Here is a 23429-nt window from a genome sequence, read left to right as displayed (position 1 = left end):
GGCAATGTCTCAAGCAGCATTTCTTTTTATTTTTTTGTTCAAGACAGGGTTTCTCTGTGCAACAGCCCTAGCTGCCTAGCTGTCCTGGAACTCGCTCTATAGACCAGGCTGGCCTCAAACTCATAGAAATCCACTTGCCTCTGCCTCCCAAGTGCTGGGATTACAGGTGTGAGCCAAGACCGCCTGCCTCAAGCAGCGTTTCTAACATCAGCTAGAAGTTCATTGAATGTAATCAGTAGACCAATTCCAAAAGCCAAGATCTAGTTTTTTACCTTTAGCTTTTCAAGTGCATGCTCCGTGGTTCTGAGGCTCCCTCCAATCCTATCTGCTGCTGCATTTTCGAGTTCTGCCATTCTAGGAGAAGTTCATTCTTCTGATCATGTCAAATGCAGTGCCTTCTGGACCCTTGCAAACAGCGGGGCTGGTGGGACAGCTGCTGAGTACGGGCGGCCCTGGTTGGGGTTCGTGTTTGCTTGGCTTACTGTAGTTGAGACTGCATCGGTCCAGTCACCGTTTCCCATGTGTCTAACAAAAGGCTGTGGGCTGGGCCCTGGGCAGCTATGTGCACAGGCAGGAACGGCCCTAGGACTTGAAGGTTTGTGCTCTGGGGCAAAGAATGAGGCAGTGGCCATACTGGGTGCTAGGCGTAATTGTAGGTTAAACACGAACCATTGGGAAGGGGACAGCCCTTGTCCTAGGGCAGGATGGGGCTTTCAGAAGAAGGGCCCTGGCAACCAAGACCCAAGAATGGGCCAGTCAGGTGACGAGGATGGGTTTGGCACTGAACTTCCAGATGAAGAGGGGAGACCTGAGGTGACCACTGAGACCTGGAAGTGAAAAAATGGGGTGCAGGAGGAACTGAGAACTCTATTTTTGGGGCTTGGGGAGAGGGCCATGATTCGTCCAGGGCAGGCTGCAGGTGGTGCAGACTGCAGTTACCACAAAGGCCTCTGAGATGCCATCAAGCTGCCATCACTGAAGGCAGCTCTGCAGTGTGCTTCACTGGGTTTTCTGGTCCTTTCTCCTTGTATGAGGAGCCCCATGCCCCAGGGTTTCAGGTGTGCAGACTCCTAAGTTGCTGCAGAATGCACCTCGCTTGTCAGAACACTTCCCAGGCACTCAGTGTTTGCTTCTTGATGCCTTCCACATCAGCAGGTGCCATTGCTGTTTCCTGACTGGGTGAGCAGAGCAGCCTAAGCTCACAGTGTGCACTATACAGCCCTGTGGGCAGCTCCCAAGTCCAGTCTGTATTCCTGCCGACATAAAATGGCGGGAGCAGAGACAGGGAAGGATGATGCAAGGACCATTTCTGTTGTCACGGAGGGGGCAGGCCTTGCTCCAAAGGCAGGGACAGAGACCCTCCTTCAATAAATAACCTGCCAGCATTTACAAGTCTCAGCATCCCTTGGTTCTCTTGTTCCCAGGCTTGTAAATTAGTTAACAAATTGATCATACTACATGGGACCCTTCTATGAACTGTGCTCTACAATGCTGGCGCTGAGCAGGTACTCAGTGTGGATTTCCTCACAAATAACTTGATTTTTAGTAGCCTGACACCTTGATCTGATTCATCTGTCCCCGTGGGCACTCACATGGGATATGTACATGGGATATATTATTATGTTCTTGCTGCCTTCGAACATCCTTCCTTTGGGTATGCAGCCATGTAAGTCCTTTGGTTTGAAAGTCCTCAAGAGTGTGAGTCACTATAGAAAGGTGTGTGTGTGTGTGTGTGTGTGTGCGCGTGCGTGCGCGTGCGCGCGCAAGACCATTTGTAGATTCAAGGGCAGTGGCATGTATGTGTCCTGGCGCTTCCTGCAAGCAAGGGGAGGAGTCACACATACATCCATCATAGGGGAGGGACAAGGCAAGGAGAGGCCCAATTTTACAAAACAAGTTTATGATTCCCTTAGAAATGAGGCGATTGGTGCAGGACCTAAGTACCCAGAGTCTTTCTTGAAAACAATGTAAGGTGGCCAATAGAATAGAATTTGCCCCTTGTATATAAACACGTACTACAAAGAAAAAGTATGCGATTAGCCATGTCTCATGGTGCAGACCTGTACTGTCACAACAACCAAACAAAACGAATCCAAGAGTAGCGTTTCACTTGGAAAAAAGAAGAAAGTCATCACAGACCCTCGTAAATATCAAAGAGTAGGGTGAGCAAGTGTAGATTTGAACACCTCACACATTTCGTTAAAACACAATTCCATGGCACAGTCATAACTAAATATTTTTAAAGAAAACTCAGACACAAAGTTTAATTTACCGGGTTAAGTGGAGACTCTGGGCCGGCCGTCAGGCCATCTGCTCCCTACACCGACGCTCTCAGTACTGCATATCGTTTCTCATTAAAAACAAGCCCTGGGGAAACTTCTGACCCGAGTGTGCCTCATGCACCGGGTCCCGTGACTCCCGCTCACTCGGGACCGGTCTCCCGGCCCCGCCGCTCCTTCACTGCGGGGACGAGCCCAGATCCCATGCACGTGGCGGGCGCGGGGCCTCTTCCGCAGCCCTAGGGGAGCGCGGCTGATGAAACGCTCCCGGCTCGGCCCGGCGCGGGCGGCGGGCGCGCGGCGGCGGCGGCACCGGGACGCTGTGGCGCTCAAGGCCGGCGGCGGAGCCTGCGACCTGCGCGCCCCCGGGCGGCGGTGAGTGTGCGCGGGCCGTGCGCGCGCCCCTGCGCCCGCGCTCGGGGGTTGGGGCCGCGGGATCTGCGTGCGCGTCCCGTCGCTGAGGCTCAGGCGTGGGAGCTGCGGGGTGGGAAGGGCGATTCCTCGGGTGAGGGAGCCCTGAGGCCTGAGGGCAGAGACGGGGATCCAGCTGCCCGAGGCCAAGGCCAGGTACGAAGGGAGGCGCCCGGCCGCGCTCAGCCGGCTTTCTGCTCTGGCTCCCTCTGGGCTTTGCTCCTTGACCTTGGGTACTCAGCTTTCTCTTCCGGGGCTTACTGTCCGCATCTTTGAAATGGGGCGTTTAGACTCGTTGTCTAGCCAGGCTTTTCTGTCCTGAACTTTGGGACTGTCGCCCCTCTGATCTGTTGGACTTGCAGTATAATGAAGCTGAGTTTGAAGAAAGAAAGCGGCTTTCTCTTTCCTTTCAGGGCAGCCTGGCAGGCGCTTAGTTGTCGGTGAGGCTGGCAGGCTCTGTGCAGAGATGGGACCTCTGGGGGCTTGAGTCTGCACAGCCAGAGACTGGAAACTGGTTGACGTGTGGACTCCCCAAGGGACCGTCAGGAGCCTCAGTGCTTGCTCCCTCTGGGCTGGAGCAATCCACAAGGGAGCCCTGGACCCATCCCGACCTCTGGTCTGAACGTATTCAAATTTGCAGTGGCTCCTTTCAGGCTCCTTTGGTGAAGCGTCTAGGCAGACCAGGAGTCCCGCCTCCCAAGTTGGTCCCCTTTGCTGCCTGATTTCCTCCTCATCTCTCTGGCAGTTGTCTCTGCCTTTGTCTTTCCCAGTGGGTGGTGATCCCTGCAGGAAGGGCCGAGCAGAGATTTCCTGTTGCATTCCTGGTTTTACAGTCGGGGTCTGGCCCTAGAAGGTTCTCAAGAATGCTTGTGGAATAGGTTGATGACCACCACCTTCTGCCACACTCTTCCAAGTGCAGCTCTTGTGGACATGGAACGAAGGGTTATCCTAAATTACTCTCCCTGCCCTCACTCCAGGAATTGGAGGCACAGAGAAGTCCAGTAAGTTGCTCAAGGCCACCTATGTGGGACGTGGTTTGGTTTTGCTTTTAGCCATCCAACACATGCAGCCTTGAGCGGATGACCGGAGTCTGCTGATTGGGTCTCTGTGGGCAGCTGAGGGGCTGATGTGGGTGCTGTGGTTCTGCCCCCAACACAAAGCTCCATTGTGGGACTTTGTAACCAGTGAGTCCTGTGCAGTCCCAGGCTTCAGCAACTCCAGTCCGTGTCAGCTCCTCCTGGCCTTTTCAAAACTCCAGGGTTCGAGGCAGATGTGAGTCCTCTGCCGGGAGTGCAGATAGTTGATCTGAGGAAGCCGACAACCTTGTGGCTGTTTCTGTGGCTTTTGTAGCTCTGGGGGTATAAGAAGGAAAACAGGCATGGTGAGGTAGCTGGCGAGTGCCCAGCGTGTCCGAGACTGTTGCTGTGGGCCAGCTTGAGGATGAGCGGAGACGAAACTCTGCCCTCCCGTGGGGAGTAGTGCAGGGTGACTGGAATTTATTTCTGTATCATGCTGGGAAACATGTCTTAGGTGGTTTCGTGAGCAAGCTGGAAGGAAGCCGGGCCAGGCTTAGAGGTACTGTGGCCCGAGACTCTGGAGCCGCACTCTGAGTCCTTCTCGGCTTTGGAGAGGGCGCGCTTGACTCTGAAACAGGAGAGGAGGAAGCTGGGCTGTGGGCAGAGCACTGAACACTATGCGTATGCTGGCTGTCTTCAGGCCTCCATGCCCCCATTGTACAGATGCTCACAGTAGAGTTGAGGCACAGGAGTGGGTGAGGTGCAGTGGCGTGGAGTGTTGAAGGTGAATGTCACGTGAATGGCTGGGCACGGATTCCCGCCCCAGCTTTCTGGCTCCAAAGCTTTCAGTATTTTCCTAACATTTTGTTTTTGGCCTTAGGCTCCCATGTAGGACAGGGTGAAAATTGTTAATATCCATCTTTTATCTTTCTTTGTTGGGAGAAGAAGCTCCCAAGGTACCGTCTAGACTCATCCTTCCTAACACTGTGACCCTTTAATACAGTTCCTCATGTTGTGGTGACCCCCAACCACTTTCTAACTGTAATTTTGCTGCCATGTCATCTCACCCTAGGAACACTGGGGTGACCCAGGAAGTCACCAAGGGAGCCTGATAAGAAGCATCCCTGCTTTCGCTGATGAAAGTGGCTAAATGGGATGCCTGCTGTGCCTCTGGGTCACGTGAGGTGGAGGCATTGGCCATGTCTCCATGACCCTTTGGAGCTAACTGCAGAGCCAGAGCTTTTCTCAGATAAGAGTTTAGCTGCCAACGTGTCTATCTGTGTTAGCTTTGGCCACCAGGAAGCCCCAAAGATCAAAGCCTTGCCTCACTTACAGCAACTGTGTATAAACAGCCACACCAGGAGCAACTGTCCTTCTTTTTAATGAGGCAGGGTTTTCCTGATAGCCTACACCTGTCTGAAACTCACTGCATAGCCCAGGCTTGCAGTGAACTTTTTGATCCTGTTGTCTCTTATCCCTGTACCACTAAGTGCCGGGATTATCAGCAGGGGTCCCTGTCGTGAGCCTGGACTGAGGTGTTTTGTTTTTGTTTTTGTTTTTGTTTTTTTTTCTTGAGACAGGGTCTCCTAGCCCTGGCTGATCTGGAGCTCACTATGTACATCAGGCTGGTAAACTCAAATACATTTGTCTGCCTCTGTCTCTAGAGTGCTGGCATTAAAGGGTTAAAAGAGTTCCTGAAGTGTGACCTCTGTCCCTAGCCTTCCTGTGGACTGTCTGTTGATTCTTTGTAGCGGGCCTGCTGCGGGGGAGGGCTACCCGATTTGAAGAAACCCGTTTGAAGCTCTGAGGTTAAGCCATGTATCCAAGTTTACACAAATAGCAGCAGGAGGGGAGGGGGCCACAGTGTTGAGCCCTGAACATGGACCTCCCCTCTTTAAGGAGCTGGAATGGGGCCCAGACATCTTGCTAGTTCTCCTCTTCACGATTGTCAGGACGCTGCCTGTAATCTGTGCTTCCTGTTCCCTGGTTTCGTTTTGTGCATTTTGCAGTGCTTTGTAGGAAACTGGGTATAAACAGGCCTCCCCATAATGAACGTAATCCCTGCCTCAGGCTTGCTTACCTGGGCATCTCAGGAAGAAATGAGTAGAGCCTGGTATGGCTGAGCTGGAGAAGATCCATGGCTAGCAGGGGAATTCTCAGCTGAGGTCTGGGCAAGGTTTTAGTTCCTTCTCTCCCCTCCGAGAAAGAATTTCCTCAGCCAGATCGGAAAGTCAGCATTTAGCCTCCCAATGACCACCCTGGCCTTTAGCAACTCTGGCCGCAGGGAACATTCTTCCTTGTGCTGTTTTTCAGAGGCAAGCGGTGGTGAGAGGCTGCTCCAGCATGAACTCACCCCCAGGAACAGGAAGTAGAAGCTAGAGCAGCTGTCTGCCTGCCATGGCCTGTGAGCCTCCCGCAGACCCTGGTGGGGCAGCTGGTCCCCTGCCCACCTCTGTCCTGGGCTGCGGCACCCTGCCTCAAAGGAGCCCTCCTGGCTGGGGGCAAGGTAAGACCGTGATTACCCCACCGGTGTTCCCCTTCTCCCTGTGTCCCCTTCTGTGCTGAACTCACCTTGTAACTGGGGTCTCTGGGATTCAGCTCCAGGCCGCTTTCCCTCATGTCTACCCCGTTCCCAACATCACCGCCTCCTGTCACCACCTTAAGCTTGAACATCACTTTCTAGTTTGTTTTCTCTTTTGGGATCTGTAGCCGGTGCCAGTCAGGCCTCCCACTGGGCATGGAAACATCTCTCTCACCAGGTTAGCCTTGGAACCTCCTGCCGCCCTGTTCTCTGCTCTTTGCCAAGGTGTTCTGTCTCAGGACTTGTACATGATATTCTTTCTACCAGAACTTTTTTGGTGCTTGGTTTCCATTCATCCTTCCTTCCCATGGCAAATTATTTGATGGCTTGGGTTTAGTTGAGATTTTCTGGTGTATTCTCCCTAAAGAATTTAGTTAGTATACCAATTATCTATTTGATAAATATTGAGCATCCAGCCTCTCTACCAGAATGTAAGTTCAGGGAGGGTAGGACTCTGTACTGTTTCACCCATAGTCTGTAGAGCTAGCGGGAGGTCTGCTCAGTGGGAGACATGGAGTCAGTGTTGTGCTGAATGAAGGGATGACGGTAGCTGGGTGTAGCAAGGAGAAACAGCACTGTGAACTGTGGGTGTTCTGTAGGGAATGTGGGGCTTACATAGAGGGTCTGAAACTCAGTGCTCAAAAAAGGGTATATGACTGTGTTGTTAGGAAAGCAACTTAAATACTATACATGCTGCAGTAGTGTTATTAGGAAAGCAACTTAAATACTATACATGCTGCAGAAGAAAGGAACAGGATGAAGTATGTTTTCCTTCAGTACTGCGAGGCGTCACTCTGCTGAATTTTAGCAAGCCCCTCTTTGTTTCTTTGTGCATTCTCTCTCTCTCTCTCTCTCCCTCTCTCTCTTTCTCTCCCTCTCCCTCAGCTTAGGTCTAGAAGCAGGTATTTCTTAGTGGAGGACTTGCTGTTCTCATTTTCAGCAACAGATGAGAGATCACGTTGCCAAGAATCCAGGAACTCCTAGTAGAAAGTCAAACAAGAGACTCTGTGAAAGGTCTTTGCAGTGTTGGGCAAATGCTCGTGAGCCCAGGGTGAAAGGTCTCTGCAGTGTTTGTGCAAATGCTGGTGAGCCCAGGGTGAAAGGTCTCTGCAGTGTTTGTGCAAATGCTCGTGAGCCCAGGGTGAAAGGTCTTTGCAGTGTTTGTGCAAATGCTCGTGAGCCCAGGGTGAAAGGTCTCTGCAGTGTTTGTGCAAATGCTCGTGAGCCCAGGGTGAAAGGTCTCTGCAGTGTTTGGGCAAATGCTCGTGAGCCCAGGGTGTAGCCGTCTGAAGGTTCGAGTCTCCTGGGGAGAGCACCACTGAATGGTGGCTGTGTTTTGGGCACTGCCTCTTCCTCTTGTTGGTTCCACTCCCCTACCCTGGCGGCATCTGTGTAAACGCCTCTGCTTTCCAGAGGTTTGGCTTCTGTTTCCATGCAAACAGTGTCCACCTCTTAGGACTCTTGGAGCAAGTGCATAGTGAGGGCTCCAGTTCTCCAACAGGGGTCTTCTTAGCGCCTTTGTTTCCTTTCTGTCTACCCCTTTCCATCTGGTTATTTTCAGTTTAATCTTACACTTTTGTTAAAGTATGAGGTGGGTGTAGAAGACATGGTAGTGCGGTCTCATCAGGACTTTTGAGTTCTGAACAACTTGCTTCCAAATTATGCCTCACTGGGGTTAGTAATTCACCCACTTGAGGTGACATCCAGGCTGTCATCCTAATGGTTCACGGTCTCCTGTGGTGGCTGTGACCATTGGTAGGTAAGAAAACAGTTTCTCCTACATGTTTACCTTGTTAGGGATAGCCTGGGTCACAGTTTGATCCCTTCCTATCTGACCTGTATTTTATCTGTGTACCATACTCCTTTCAAAAAGAGAGGGGAGAGAACAAAATGGAAAGTTCTTTTGCACAGAACCTAGAGTTTAGAATTCTGTGGTAGAGTCTTTAAGATTGGAGGTGCTCGCCCTCCCTGTCTCGGGATGAGAAAAGAGTGCTATCAAGGTTGAGGATCAGAGTCCTGTCATGTTCATTTATGTGTCACACATGTGTGCAAGGCACTAAGCCAGCTCAGGCAACCCCGTGATGAACAGACCAGCCTTAAGGAAGGGCTTGATTTGGACAATTGCACACACATACCCACTCTTGATGTATTCAGATGAGGCATTGGGGGGCAAGATCAATGTTTGAGTGTGATGGAGGCTCTACATGGAGGCAGAGGATGCTTGACATTTAACACAAGGGCTTGAAAGCTGCCATGGTATCCCTGCAGCAATTCTGCCGTCAGAAGCCCGGTGACCGGCTCCCTGAGCTCACAGTACAGGGCTGTGTTCCTTTCTGGGGGCTCTGAACAAGGCTCTGTGTCCTTCCCCTTCCCCTTCCCCGTGGTACAGAGTACCCGCAGTGCTTAGCTTGAGGCTCCTCCTCCTGTGGTGGATGTTAGCAATGGTGTAGCTCTCTCTGTGCCCTGCCGCCTTTCAGAGACTGTCGTGACTCTGTCAGCCCCACTGGGTACTGCAAGCTGCTGTCCCCACTTAAGGCCAGTTGACAGTGGCCTGCATTCCGTATACGGCCTGGCAGCATAGTCCGGGGATGAAGGTGTGGCCGTCTGGGGGCTGATGTTTCATGGTAACTATTTAGATCTGATACTTGGCTCTTTGCTGGGATTTAAGTTCTTCAGCTGAACTTCCTGGACAGGGCTTGACCAAACATCTGTCTCGTCAAGCCCCTAATGTAGTTGGTTGTTCAGCCTCTGTTTATGTATGCCTTGTGACAGGGCACTCACGGCCACCCATTCTTTGTGGGATGGCTTTCTGCCTTGGAAAGTTATAAATTATATAGTTAACCAGTGTGAGCCTTAGTTTTGCTTTCTGGGGGCTTCCCAGTCAAGCTACGTCCTTTGCGATTGGGACAGCTACCGTGTCCCTCATCACGAGAAGGTATTCCCAGCCTGAGGTGCGATGCCTTAGTTCTGAACTCCCCCAGGGGTGCTCCTGCTTGGCGCACTGATGCTCCCATCTGATTGCAGAGCTGCACAATGGCCAGGTCCTCACAGTCCTCCGGATAGACAATACCTGTGCACCCATCTCCTTCGACCTGGGAGCTGTAGAAGAGCAACTGCAGGCCTGGGGCGTTCAGGTGAGCTCTGGCTGACTGAGTCTGGGTCATTCATTCAGGTGAGCTCTGGCTGATTGAGTCTGGGTCATTCATTCAGGTGAGCTCTGACTGACTGAGTCTGGATCATTCATTCAGGTGAGCGCCGGATGACTGAGTCTGTGCTCTTCTCTATCCACCTGGCCATCTGTCCTTCCACTGGTCTCGTCACAAACGTTTCTTTACCTTTTACCTGTGTTGGCCGTGGTCAGGTGCACAGGAACATTATCTAAGAAGTGTCCCTTCTTCCCAGTGTGTTCACTCAGAATGTGTGTATTGGGGGTGGCCACTCTGTCCAGGCCCTGGGTTGGCTAAACTGTGCAGATGAGCAGGACCTGGTGCCAGTGCTCACATTGTCCCGAGGAGCCGGAATGGTTCAGTGCTTGGGATTGTGTGTAGGCTGGCTCTGAGTGCCAGTGCTTATTGTGTGACTCTCACTCTGCCGAGTACCCTTGGCCACCTCACTGAGCATGCACCCAGCCCTACAGTGCCTCACCCCTCCCTCATTTTAGAGACGAGGGACCCAAGCTTCAGAGATGAGGGTTCCTTTGAGTGACGTGACCAGAGTTTGGCCCAGGGCTACCTATGGTTGTTGGAAGGTACCAAGACTCGGGCGGTGTCGTTCCTCTGTAGGATGCCCTGGTTCTCAGATCCCTGCAGGATTCCCGGTCTATGCTCCGAGCCTCCCTTCAGCCCTCTAAGGCGTCTTAAATTTGCCTTACCCTCCGCCCATGGGCAGTCTGTGAACTGGGAATGTCATGCTTGCTGTCAGGAAGGAGATGGGGCGTGGCTGTCCTGTTACTGATGACCTCTTTATCTTGGGTAACATAGGTCCCTGCTGAGCAATACAGGAACTTGGCTGAGAGTGCCCTCTTGGAACCTCAAGTGAGGAGATACATCATCTACAACTCCAGGCCCATGCGTCTGGCCTTTGCTGTTGTGAGTAGTAGGTTAGGCTCACTCTGTCTCCCACCCTGGCCTGAGGCACATCAAATCAGCAGTGTGTCCTGGGGAGGAGGAATCCGGCTGCCTTTGCAAGCCTGGTGTCAAAGACATGGATTTGGTGTGGGAGGGTCAGTGGGGTTGGGATTGGGAATCTGTAGACCACCAGACTCCTGACTCAGTGTTTGCCCTTGGCCAAGACTTTTCTCTTTGGGATTTGGTTTTCCTTTTGTTCACAGATAGGTATGTTTCCTGTATGTATAGTGTACACACACACACACACACACACACACACACACACACACACACACACACACACAAATACAGGTACCTTCCTGTATGTGGATATGCTAGCAAGCATGGACCTGTGACTACATATTCACACACGGAAACATGTGCGTACATGGCCAACCCTGTGTGAACCCAGGCTATCTAGGTCCTGCAGCTGAACCCTTATTTCTGATTTCTGGCTTCTGTATGTGTTTATGGCCCATTTCAGGGGAGAAAGAGAAGTGGGACTAGCTTTTAACAACTCCCTAACAAATATTGGGCCATGAAATATTACCCTGTTAGTCTTGGAACAGCCTTCTGAAGTAGACATGGTTATTCCCACTTCACAGGTGGGGAAACTGAGGCTTAGAGAGGTACTGTAGCTTATCCCAAGCCATACCACAAGGCAAAGGTTACTGTGGGGTTTAGACACAGAGTTCCTTCCGGAGTGCCCTGCCCATTTGTGTCTCATTTAGAATTGGGGTCAGGAGGGTTTAGGAGTGAGGGGTCAAACGTAAGGGGTCACAAACTTCACCCCAAGTCAGGTATGGCTACCCATCTTCAATAGGCCAACAAAAAGAGCCAAAATAAAAATGGATTGCAGAAAAAGGAGATCTACCCAATGTGGCCACATTGGAAAGAGTGACAAGGAGACCCGGCAAGCATCCCAGAGGTCCTGAAGGGAGGGCAAAGTTGAAGTAGATAGCCAAGACCCCGCACATCTGGGCATTGGGGTCCAGATGTGGCCCTCTGACCACTGGCTCATCTTTAACTGGGTCTCAGTCTCATCCGGTGAGGTGAGCAGTTGTAGTGAACCTTGTGAAGTCTCTTTCTGGGAGGCAAGTCACCCTCTGGCTGCTGCTGTTTCCCAGCATGAGCCTCCTAGCAGAATCCCCGCTTCTCTGGGGTCCATAGTTTCAACAGCCTGGCAATCAGACTGAGAGACAAAAGTGTCTCTCTAGAATATCCTCATTTCTGCCAGGCCAGTTAGAACCTGTTGTCAAGATTCACTTAATAATCAGGGAGTAGGAGCTCAGGTTCCAGGGTTGGCATGGAGTCTTCCTGGCCCCTGTGGCGGTTTGACCCAAAGGGGTGCCCATGAGTGGAGCTGCTGTCCCTGACAACGCCACACCTTCCTCTGTCTTCTGCAGGTGTTCTATGTGGTGGTGTGGGCCAACATATACTCCACCAGCCAAATGTTTGCCCTGGGCAGCCAGTGGGCAGGCGTGCTGCTTGCCACTCTGTCTGCTGTCAGCCTGACCCTGACCCTTGTGCTGGTCTTCGAGAGGCAGCAGAGAAAGGTGAGACGTCTGGGGGCCTGTCTGTCCCCTCCATAGGGCTGGGCAGTCCGACATTTAATTCTGAGGCAGGCAGCTCCTTCAACTACCCTCATGGCTGCACACCCATGACCAGCAGAGAGAGGGTCATGTGTGAAGCTAAATCCTCTCTGTTGCTCTCTCTCTCTCTGTCTCTGTCTCTCTCTGTCTGTCTGTCTGTCTCCCTCCCTCCCTCCCTCCCTCCCTCCCTCCCTCCCTCCCTCCCTCCTCCCTCCCTCTCTCTCTCTCTCTCTCTCCCTCAACAGGTTCTTACCATGTAGGCCTATGACCTAGAATTTGCTATGTAGACCAGGCTGGCTGCCTCTGCCTTCTGAGTGCTGGGATTGTAGGCAAGCGCCACCTCATGTTGATCTTGTTTTGTTTGCTTGTTCTTTCGAGGTGGGGTCTTCTTGTGTAGCCTAGGTTGGCCCCAAACTCACCATCCTTCTCCTAAGTGCAAGGGTTACAGGCCGTCCCGCTCTGTTCTTCCTCCCCTCCTCTCCCGGTGTCTCCTCAAGTGCTTTGGTTCACTGTCTGCTGGCCCTGTGGCTTTGGCTCTCCCTGGGGCAATTGTGTGTGGTGTGCAAAGCCACTGCCTCTTGGCCAAGGAGCAAAGGCTCTTTGTTCTCTCTTCTGTCTTTGTTTTCTTACCCAGCCCTGCAGATTGTCCCCCCCCCCCAAGCTAGCTGTTTCAAGAGCAGGTTCCAGTAGCCAGCGTTCCTGCAGCACTCTAGTTAGCTGAGCTTGCTCACACACCTCTCCCTGGACCTGCACAATACCTTGTGATTGTCAGGGAGCCGAGGGGGGCTGGGGAGCTGGTGCCATTGTTCCTCTGTGGGTGGGCTAACATCCAGGCCTCACTTCTGTAGCAACCCGAGAGGCGGGGAGTAGGCTCAGAGAGTTAGGGGACTTGCCCTGGATCTCGTTAGTGGAGAGCCAGGGTTCAAAGCTAAGCTTATGATCCCTGTTCGCCTTTAGAGAAGAGATCCCTGCGTCCCAGCTCGCTGCGCCCCTCACTGGATTAGTGTTCATGTGTGCCTGTGCGGTACACCAACCCTTTCATGGATGGCAGGTTGTCAGAGCTGTCCATGGAAGCGCCTTGTGACTGGACCGAGGCCTTTACAGACAGGGAGCAGGGGTCCTCACTGTTGCTGAGAGACAAGGCTACAGCTCAAGGTTTGACTGCTTACCTCAGGTCACCCACTTAGCACCTAGTGTGGCGTCCAGTGCTGCTGTAGCGGATATGAACTTCTTTCTGTAGAACCCCGTGGTTGGGAGTGTCCCTGGGGCGGAGATTCTTGCCTCTTCCAGTGTCCCATGGTTGTGTGGCTCCACCTGGGTGTGTCGAGCCCCTCCCTGGTGTAAGGTCAGCTGAGCAGCTTCTGCTCTGGTCCACTGTGCTGTGTAACAGTGCATTCTCAGGTTCTGGGAAGGGGCTTGGATGAGGCTATCACTCTGCCTGGCTCAGGATGCTGTCTTTGGGCTCCTGGAGAAGCACCTGTCCCCACGCCCCGAATCCCCAGACCACTGCTCAGTGCAAGTGCACAGCTGGCCCCAGGGATTTCTTATCAGGACCCCGCAGACCTCTCCTTCCTGGTTGTGACCCTCACAGGATTAGTACCTTCTCTGCATTGCTTGGCATCTGTAACAGCCTCAAGATTTCATGCCCTCTCCATTGTCTTCTCCTCTCATGTGGTGAGTGGTTAGCCTTTCTCAAGAACAGAAGACTCTGACTCATGTCCAACCCCAGAGTGCAGCACACAGCCAGGAACTCCCTAGAGATGCCCATGTGTGACCCGGAAAGTATGGCATTTCAGGCCAGGTCCCCTGTCATAGTGACTCTCCTGGCCAGCATAGACGGGATGTCCACCCTTGAGTGAGCCACGTGCAGGGGCTCGTTTTGTCATATTAAGGCACATAAATCGGGAGTCTCCATCTCTGGGTTAGGATGAGGACTTGGAGGTATACGACCTGCCCAGGATGACACAGGCAATGAGGCCAGGGTCAGGAACTGAACTCTCAGTGAGTCTCCGAACAGGTGAGCAAGACTGACCAGAATTCTGGTCAAAGCCAGTGGAGGCAACCAGTGCACTGTGACCCCTGGTGAGCCCAAGCTCTGTCCCGGTGGTGTGTGCAGTGGAGTTAATATGACATGCTTGAGAATTCTAGAAACATTTTCTACCCCTTCCATGCCCAGGGAGGCCAGAGGACAGGTCAGTGGCATGCAGAATTTTTTCACAGGCCAGTCCTCCAGTGGTAGGCCTGTGCTGGCCACCCTGCTGAGTGCCAGCATTCTCTGTCTCTGTGGGGCCCTGCAAAAGAGCCCCTCCTGTGCATTTCCAGTTGTCCTGTGGGGGCCCACTGCTTTGGAGAGCCCTGGTCTTCTACTGGTCCGGTAGTTGCTTCAGAGACTCTGAGGGTCTCTTCCCAGGCCATGCTTTGGGTCCTGTCACTCCTCTCTCTGATCTCCTTGGTGGCTGCCTGCTGCAAAACCGACATTGACTGGTGTGGGTGGGAGCTGAAGGAAACAGCTTCTCTGAGAGCCAGGTGCTGTGCTGGGAGCTTTAGAAGTGGGCCTTTAGCAGTAGGAGGCAGGCCTGTTAGCAGGAGGCGGGCCTTTAGCATAAGTGGGCCTGTTAGCCTGTGGCTTGGTAGAACATGTCTTACTACTGGCTTGCTGGAGGCGGAAGCCTGGGGATCTTAAATTTGAGTTCCTGTTTCAAAAAAGAAAAAGGGGGAAAAGCAGGTGTGTTGTTAACAGGGCTGATTCTTTCCACATAGAATAGATTGTCCCTCGAATTTCCTCAGAGGTCCACTACGTTATGATTTCATCTAGCCTTGGGCTAAGGACTTCCTTCACAACTCAGTGGGCTCTCTACTCCTGGGAGGCAGGGGTGTGCTTTTTTTCTTAATCTACAACCAAACACAGGCAGACTCAGAGGAGGGACATGGGCAGTACAGCAGAGCCAGGCTTTAGTCCAAGCTCTCTCACACTGAATTCATCCTAGGGGGGAAATAGAGTTGTCTTGAGCGTGAAGGTTGATGTGTGGCCTCTGGGAGAGGGATAACTGTGATGTGCAGGGCTGAGGAGCTCCTTGGAAACCTCCTTGGAGGTCAGCCTTGGGCTTGGAACTTGTCTTTTAGGCCAACACTAACACAGACCTGAGACTGGTGGCCACCAATGGAGCCCTTCTGAGACACCGGGTGCTGCTGGGGGTGACTGACTCCGTGGAAGGGTGCCGGAGCGTGATCCAGGTACTGTGTTCCCGAGTGACCTCTCCTGGTGGCCTGCGTTGTGAGGTCCAGGGTCTGCTATGCTTCTGTGAGTGGCCCCCTCCCCATCCCAGTTTCTGTGTCTCCCTCGGGACTTCTCTGGGCTGAACCCTGCAGTTGGGCGTTGTAGGAATCAAAGTCTCTGCAGAGTCCCTGTGCAGTGTGAGCCTGCGAACCCATGAGCATACATGCCCATGAATACCCGTACATACAGTCACGGTGGCTTTAAAGGGACAGTGAAAGCTCATAAGCTCATGGTGAAAGCTACAGCCAAGGGACATGACAGGAGAGATGAGGCTGGGGGGGGGGAGCTGTGTGATGCTCAGTGGTTTTCTGTGTCCCCAAGGCAGTGCAGCAATCTTAAAGTAGGAAGTCATGCAAGGGACATGGCTGAGGCTGGATTTGATCCTGGCTGCCCATGCTCAGGGCTCAGTACAGTTGAATGTTTTATCTGTAGTCTTGGTAAGATCTCACCTCCGTTTTTTTGTGGGGCAGGGGTGTGCTTTACTTTTAGTCTACAACTGAAGACAGCAACACTTAGGGAAGGGGCACAACCTCGTAGTCAGGAAGCAGAGCTGGCCTCAGCCCAGGCTTCCTTGGCATGCACAGGCCCCACAGCCCTTTGCTTCGGGGATACCCAGGGATGCCTAGTGTGTGTGCACGGGGGGGGTTGGAGGTGTGCCTTCTACACATCTGATGGATGTTTGCTGACAGCTTTCAACTGCCAGACACTGTTCTCTGGGCAGAGCTGGGGACACACAGGTCCTAAGAGCTGGGGACACAGAGGTCCTAGTGTTTTGGAGCTGGTCACACCTGGGATAGCATGGCATGTAAAGTTATCTTGCCTGGGGTATTGGCCCAAGATTCCTGGCAGTTCAAATGGGACCTTTGCATCTCTGGAATTTTCTCTATCCCTGTCATGCAGGAGGGACCCCGGAATGTGGCTGGATCTTGTATTCAGGTGACTAAGGAAGGACACATCTTTTCAGACAGTGGTGTCTTTCATTGTCACAGTGGCATTTTGGAATGGGGTGATGCAATGTCTGAGATCTTTCAGAATCCTTAGGGGTGCTGGGTGATGTGTGCAGCAGGGGTGGGCATGGAGTGAGCTGTTGATGGGGTTGTCTCATCTCCTGTGAAAATGTTTTCACAGTAAAAAGATTGAAAGAAAAAGGTCTGTGAACAGATCTTCCTTGGGGGTGAGCTAGTTGGGGGCTATCTGACGGGCTGTGATCTTTGGTCTTGTGGGTCAGTTGCCCTGAGCAGGGAGCAAAGTGGAGGATGCAGATATTAGACTCAGGACTCTGCTTTCCTGCAGAGCTTGATTCTTGCGTATGTGGTACCATCAAGGCATCTCGATGAATGTGGAAGGTTTTAGCCTAGTAAGGATAACCCGGCCTGGGGGCTGCTGAGGCCGAGGTGGAAGGAGAGGTTGAGGGTGTGAACCAGATGTCTTTCTCACTTGCATCCCTTCCACTGAGAACATCTTGGAATTCGGTCCTAGTTGGTGGAGATGTCATCTGTGAGGACTTTTTTCTTTTGTGTGCTCTGTGGGAGATGGGGTCTAGCCATTTTGTTCATGGTTGGACATGTTCTGAATTGGCTTGCAATGCCATCTTTCGGGGGTTGACCATGTAGCTGAGTGATAGTGTGCCCACCTAGCATTCTATCCTGGGTTCGATTTCCAGTACCACCATGTCCCCACTGCAAGGCTGCGGTCACACTGGTCCTGCCAGACAGCAGGCCATGTCAGGTGGGTGTCAGCAGGGCGGGTCCTGGATGAAGAGCAGGACCTGGAGGGCAGACTCGGGGTTGAGGACAGGCCACAGCTGCTTCTCTCCACAGCTCTGGTTTGTCTACTTCGACCTGGAGAACTGTGTGCAGTCTTTGTCTGACCATGTTCAAGAAATGAAGAGGAGCCAAGAGGTAAGATGGCCAGCACCTTTCCTAGGATCAGTCATTTCCTGGGATCTCAGTACCCTGGGGTGTCAGGATTGCCGTGGCACCCTGCTCTTGGCTGGTGAGAACCTGTGGCTTCAGGCTGGGTTCGTCCCCTAGTTTGTTCACTTGGAGTGCGTGTGTAGATACTTGTATTGCACATTGTGACGAGCAAATGCCTTCAGCAGCTATCCGGGACCCTGCTTTTGTGGGGGAATAGCATGATCTCACTGGCATGGCTCACAGAGGTCAGCCGTCCGACTCTTTAGCTGGCTCCACTCTGTCAAAGTCTGTCTGCCAGACTTAGAACACACCCGTGTCCCCTCTGTTTCCTTTGTAGTCCTTGCTGAGAAGCAGATTAAGCCAGCTATGTGTTGTCATGGAGACCGGAGTGAGCCCTGTGGTGGAAGGACCTGAAGATTTGGAGGATGCCCCCCTCCTGCCCAGCACTTCTGGTCATCAGGAAAGACCACTCATGCAGACTGAACTCTATCAGCTTGTTCCAGAGGCTGAGCCGGAGGTAATGGTGCCACAGCAGTTGGTGAGATCCTCCCTTGTGGGCCCTTGTGTGGTCATGGTCCCAGTGATGGCTCAAGTTTCAGGTCTTGGGGTTACAGCTTCTCGGAGTTGCTAGAGACCATTCAAAACCTGTAGATCAAAGCTGTCTTTTCATTCTGTTTGTTGTTGTTCACTCCAATGTGTGTGTTCACTTATTCTGACACTTCTCTTTTCTGAGGCAGAGTTTTGCTATGTAGCCCAGATTGGCATACCCCATAAAGCTCCTAGCTGCTGGGATGGCAGGCTTCATCTTTACACCAGTACTGTAAAGAATAGTTTATGGTAATTTACTTTGTACTTCCTGGGACTTTAGGGTGCATGTTTAAATATCTTGGCCATCCTTTTTGATAGCTACTCTGCAAGGACCATTGCATGTTGATGGGTCATAGCCTGCCATCATTTAGATGAATGTTGGTCTCTTACTGTTGCTGGACGTGACCTGGTAACACATACTTGTAATGCCAACCCTCAAGAGGTGAGAGTAGCAGAATTGCAGGTCTAAAGCCAGTCTGGACTACACAGGGAAACCCTAGCTCAAAGAAAAAAGATTCTGTTGATTGATTGATCGATCACATGTTCATGTATCAATCCATCTACCCATCATTGTCCATCCATTCATCTTTCTGTCATCATCCATCATCATCCATTCATCTGTTCATCCACCCATCCATGCATCTGTGCATCCATCCATCCATCCGTCCATCCATCCGTCTGTCCGTCTGTCCATCCTTCCATCCATCTCCATTACCTATCATTACCTGTCAATCATCCACCTACTCACCTACTTAAATCCTAGTCACTGTTTGGGTCTGGTGTGTGATCCTTTCAGTTCTGGCTCCATCAGCCCCAACCCTGCCGGGTTCTGCTCTTGGGCTGTGGGTTTGGTTCCCTGCCGGGTTCTGCTCTTGGGCTGTGGGTTTGGTTCCCTGCCGGGTTCTGCTCTTGGGCTGTGGGTTTGGTTCCCTGCCAGGTTCTGCTCTTGGGCTGTGGGTTTGGTTCCTTGATGGCAGACCGTGAACTATGAGGACAGCCCAAGTGGTGGGAATGGCCTTAGGTGGTATTTGGAACTGTGGCGATAACGTGCATTTTCCTTTCATTCTGGGGTTTTAGGGAATCGAGGTCCAGCCTGACCCAGCCTCCCTCTTTTGCATTGGTGGGATTCCGGGGCTCCCCAGAGGGGTGTATAAGAGAGAAAGTCGTGGCTGTGTTAGTCTTTCACTTTTTTTTCTGAGCAGAAAGGGCTGATAAAATGACATGCTTTATCCAAGTGGCTTGTGTGTCTGGGTTGACATGCAATAACCAGTTAAATATGGGCCTTTCAAGTTACTCTTTCAAATTTGCTCAAACCCATAGAAACACAATTTCCTGTCATGGATATCAAATGTGTATGTGTATGCACATTTTGAAAGTCGCTTATTAGTTAGTTTGGGAAAATATAGCCTCTACCCCAGTCTCAATGGGCAGCTAAGACAACCCTGTGTCTGGAGGAGCCCCGAGTCTGTGACAGATGGAAGAAATCAGAACAGCCTCTCACATTTTTAAGGATTTTTGTCCTGTGAAGAATTGTTAGTGTGTCCCTGAGGTCTGGATGACCTTCCCTTCTTTGCTGGGTAGAGTGAGACTGACCCAGGCTCTCAGAATGAGGGAGAAGGCAGAAGAGAGCAGAAGCCCCTCAGTACACCAGCTTGGCTGTAGAGCATTGGTTCTTACAGTACTGATCGTGTCTGGGCTGAATGGATGAGGCCAGCATGAGCTGGTGAGAGGCACACCATTAGCGTTTTCCGTGTCCTCCAGCCTAGCTTAAGAGACAGCTTAAGAAAAAGCCAGTCCTAGGGGCCATTTGGGATGAGCTGCCTCTCATCCAGGACCAAGTTAGGGTATTTTTATAATTCTGTTTTTGTGTTGTTTTGAGGCAGAGTCTCATTCTGTAGCCTCTGCTGGCCTTGAACTCTGGATGTAGTCCATGCTGGCCTTGAATCATACTGATCCCTCTCCCTGAGCCTCCAAATGCTTAGATTACAGGAGCAAGTCTGGCTTCTGCTTCTTAATATTGGTGATGGATCCAGTGATTTGGCTGAGCGTGGCTGAACGCTTTTTGTTCCTGTGGCCTCATCCACAGTGCACACCACCAGTGAGGACGATGTCTCAGGCAGGCAGGAACTTGTCCAGTGAGCTGCAGGGTGGAGAAGCTGGAATCCCTGAGTGTCCTTGATCTCAGCACCTGGTTTTAATTACTGGCTCCACACATGCAGCCTCTCTGGACCCCACACCAGATGCTGTTACATTTAGGTGGACACAATTTAAGCCTCTCCCCTGCAATCCCAACTGGTCAACCAGTGAGCAGAACTTTAGAGACCACACGTGTTAAGAGAGAATTCCTGATACCCAATTTAAAATTATTCTCTTTGTGCTCTGTTTCTTCATCTTGGTGAGATACACACGTTAGAGTCACTGTCTTTGTTGCGTACCTTCCATCACCTCCCATCTTCATCTTCAGAGTGCTTCCTCTGCCGAACCCCACACACATCAACACTAGCTTTCCTTCTGTCTCGCCCAGAACCCGGGACCACTGCCTCCTTCATGCATAGTATTTGTTCCTTTGTGGTAATCAGTTTTCATAAGCAAACTCCTATTATGTCCGATATAAAGATGCCTACCAGGCACCGTATGTGAACTGAAGGTCTCCTATCTTGGGATGCTTCTCCCCATCCAGCCCCCATTAGTGATTTTCTTCAAGTGAGTCAGTCTGACCTCATGGACGTTAAAAATTCATGGGCTTTGGAAAGTATAGAGAGGGTGTAGGTGGGGTGGTGGGTGATACTTTTCCAGTGCTCTTAGGTTGCAAGTCTTCTGGGGACATACTAACATTTGTCGTGCTGGGATGGAACCCAGGGCATCAGGCATGCCTAGTGCATGGTTTGTCTCAGAGCAGAACCCTCTGTTGATGTGTGTCTTGTTAGTAAGGTTTCCTTGGGAATGAAGCAGCCAAGGCCACGCCAGCTCCAGTGAGCTGCAGAATGAGGGTTCTTGGCCAGACTGCACCTTCCAAGAGCCCCAAGCACGATCTGGCTTGTTCTTCCCACTGAGCATCCCTCCTGGGTAGGGCAGGATGATGATTGGGATTTCTCCTGGGCCTAACTCCCATCACCCTCAGGTCTGTCTGCTGTGCTCACATTGTTTCCCTCACTCTTGCAGGAGATGGCTCGGCAGCTACTGGCAGTGTTTGGTGGCTACTACACTCGGCTCCTGGTGACCTCTCAGCTCCCCCAGTCAATGGGAACCCGACACACAGACTCTGCAAGGGTCCCATGCCCCTGCCAGCTCATAGAAGCACACATTCTTGGCACAGGATGCTGCCCATTCCTGGCCAGGTGACCTAGGGACAGAGATGTTCCTCTTCCTCCAAGACGAGAAGTGGGGGAGGAGCCTGGAGCCTGGTGTGGTGGACAGTGAGCTCAGATGAAATCAGCATTTGGGGACACTTTGGAGAGTGTCAGTCATGTTGGTCATGGGGCCACCAAGCGCATGCCAGATGCCAATAAGCCATCTTATGCTGTCCTGGCCTTGCTGCGTCTGGGGGCTGAGCCTGGGCCTGCAGCCTGGGTGGAGGATCCCTCCGAGACCTGCAGCCGACTCCTCAGGGTTCAGAGAGGACGCTGCTCTGTCCAAATTGCTCCCGGCTGCTGATATCATGAGCCCACCCACTTCCAGTGTGAGAGGGGGTCTCGGAACGGTGAACCAGCTCGTGAACTACCGTCCATCCAGGCTTGTGAGTGACAAGACAGCGAGTGAGCTGTCAGCGCCTGGGCTGTAGATGACAGGGCTGGAGGACAGGGGTGAGGAGACCGAGTTGGTGGCCGTCAACGGGGCACTTGGAAAAGAAGACCTTGTCGGTGGGACTCAGACTGGTTTTGCGTGGCCACGGTGATTCTCCCCTGCAGATCAGCAGTGGTGCTTTCTGACACTCCGCTGTTCTGGAACGAAGTGTGATCAGACTCTCTGAGTTTGAATAAAGAGCTCAAAGGCTTCTCCAAGAGTCTGAAGACTGCCCACAGCCCCATGTCCAAAGCCCTCGTCTGGTGTGAAGGTCCAGCTTCAGGATCCAGCCTTCGTGGTTTTGTTGGAACTCTTCCCTGAACTGGCAGATGTATTTGTCCCTGTTGGCCTCTTACGCTTCAAATCCATATCCCTTCTGCTGCTTCTGTCCCGTTGAACTTCCTGGTGGAGCTGCTCCTGTTAGGGATATATTCTCTCATCCCGTTTTTCTCCTGTCAACTGTAAACTCCTCAAGGTCCAACACTGCACCCATCTTCCCTTTGTGAATGACCTGGACTTACTCAGAACAAAGTAAGTCTGAGAAGTCCCACGGACCGGTTGCCTTATCCTCTCCACCAGTTGTGGCAAATTGTTCAGCAAATGTGGTTGAATGATTAGACCTAGGTCATGATGGACCGGGGTTCTTGTCTGAGCCGGGTCACTGGATGGCTCTGGCCATTTCCAGCTTATCATGCTGTCTCTCATTCTTACCTCATGCACAAAGTGCTCTCCTGACCCCTGACCCTTCGCTGAGGTGTCCTTGGCGATATGTCACCTGGCATATGTCCTTGGCGATATGTCACCTGGCACAGCGAGTGAGCTGGATTCTTGGTTTTGCACACCTGCCATCTCCAGGGCTGTGTGGCCATGGCTGGGTGCACTGCCTTCTTGGTGTGTCCCCTTTGTAGAGCCTTGTGGTGGCCTGAAATGGCACAGTGCAGGAGACTTGCTGGGTAAGACACATCCTCTTTGCTTTCTCTGTATCCAAGGTGAAGGAGTCCCCCAGCCACGCCCTGAGGCAGCTTTGTTCAGTGGAATAATTCACTGTCTTGACCCACGGTAGGAAATGTCACTGACTTTGATCAAGGGAGCCTGTGCTTTGTCATCTGGCCAGAGAACCCTTCAGCATAATGAGAATAAAACTGTGTTTGGTGAATGACTGAGCAGCTCGGCTCATGGAGGCTTGGTGTGGCCCTTTCACATTCTCTCTAGAACTTTGCCTCCATGCTGGTCGGGGCGCTTGGGGTGAGCTCATGGTGAACATTTCATGTGTCTCACCGGCTTTACAAGGTTGCCGTGAAGATGAACCGTCCGGCACGAGCCTGCTCTTAGGTTTTTTTTTTTGAATATTTTACTTGTAATCAGATCTGTGCACATGAGTGCTGGGAATTAAACTTAGGTCCTCTGCAAGAGTGGTCCATGCTCTTAACTGCTGAATAGTCTCTATAGCCCAGGGCTCCTAGGTCTTAAGGCTTTCTGCCTGTCTGAGGCAGGGACTGTGAGCACACAAAGGTGGAAGCTTTCAGAGCCAAATCCATTCATCCTGCCTTCTGGTCTCCTTCCCGTCAGCCCACGGTGGAATGGGGGAGGAGGGCTCCTGCCTGGCAGATGGCTGCAAAAACCAATAAATACAATTTGGTGTTTGCAACACCAAGTCCCAAGCCGGAGCAGGAACTCAAAAACTTGTCACGGCTTCTTTTTTGGATTCTTGCCTCTGGTGTACAGTAGGTGCCTGTACGTACGTAAGTTGACTCTTGCCTCGTGCTCAGTTTTACCAGCACCACGGGGGTATGTGTGTGAATAACCCTCCGTCAGATCTCAAGTTCTGTAAGGGACGATGCCATGGTGAAGGGAGGCGGGGAGCAAGCTGGTGACCTCGG

The 23429-nt window shown here is 52.1% G+C and overlaps 1 protein-coding gene across 6 annotated transcripts; it reads left to right on the top strand.

The window, feature by feature from the left end:
• Positions 1 to 2635: 2635 nt before the first annotated feature.
• On the top strand, positions 2636 to 22705 carry Tmem268 (transmembrane protein 268). 6 transcript variants are annotated; one of them, XM_021230126.2, is made up of 10 exons: positions 2691 to 2846; positions 3524 to 3691; positions 6020 to 6212; positions 9312 to 9421; positions 10268 to 10375; positions 11800 to 11949; positions 15109 to 15219; positions 17083 to 17163; positions 17516 to 17695; positions 20929 to 22705. In XM_021230126.2, the coding sequence occupies exons 3-10, from the start codon at positions 6104 to 6106 to the stop codon at positions 21106 to 21108; spliced, it is 1029 nt and encodes a 342-aa protein (XP_021085785.1). In that variant the 5' UTR covers positions 2691 to 2846; positions 3524 to 3691; positions 6020 to 6103; the 3' UTR covers positions 21109 to 22705. The 6 variants fall into 6 exon arrangements, with proteins under 6 accessions (XP_040613270.1, XP_005075167.1, XP_012972591.1 ...); XM_040757336.1 differs by lacking the exons at positions 2691 to 2846; positions 3524 to 3691 and adding an exon at positions 2636 to 2654; XM_005075110.4 differs by lacking the exon at positions 3524 to 3691 and having other exon boundaries at positions 2688 to 2846.
• Positions 22706 to 23429: the final 724 nt, after the last annotated feature.

Source organism: Mesocricetus auratus, unplaced genomic scaffold (assembly GCF_017639785.1).
Source record: "Mesocricetus auratus isolate SY011 unplaced genomic scaffold, BCM_Maur_2.0 Super-Scaffold_100014, whole genome shotgun sequence".
Lineage (NCBI taxonomy): Eukaryota > Metazoa > Chordata > Mammalia > Rodentia > Cricetidae > Mesocricetus > Mesocricetus auratus.
This window is presented reverse-complemented; position numbering and strand designations above follow the sequence as displayed.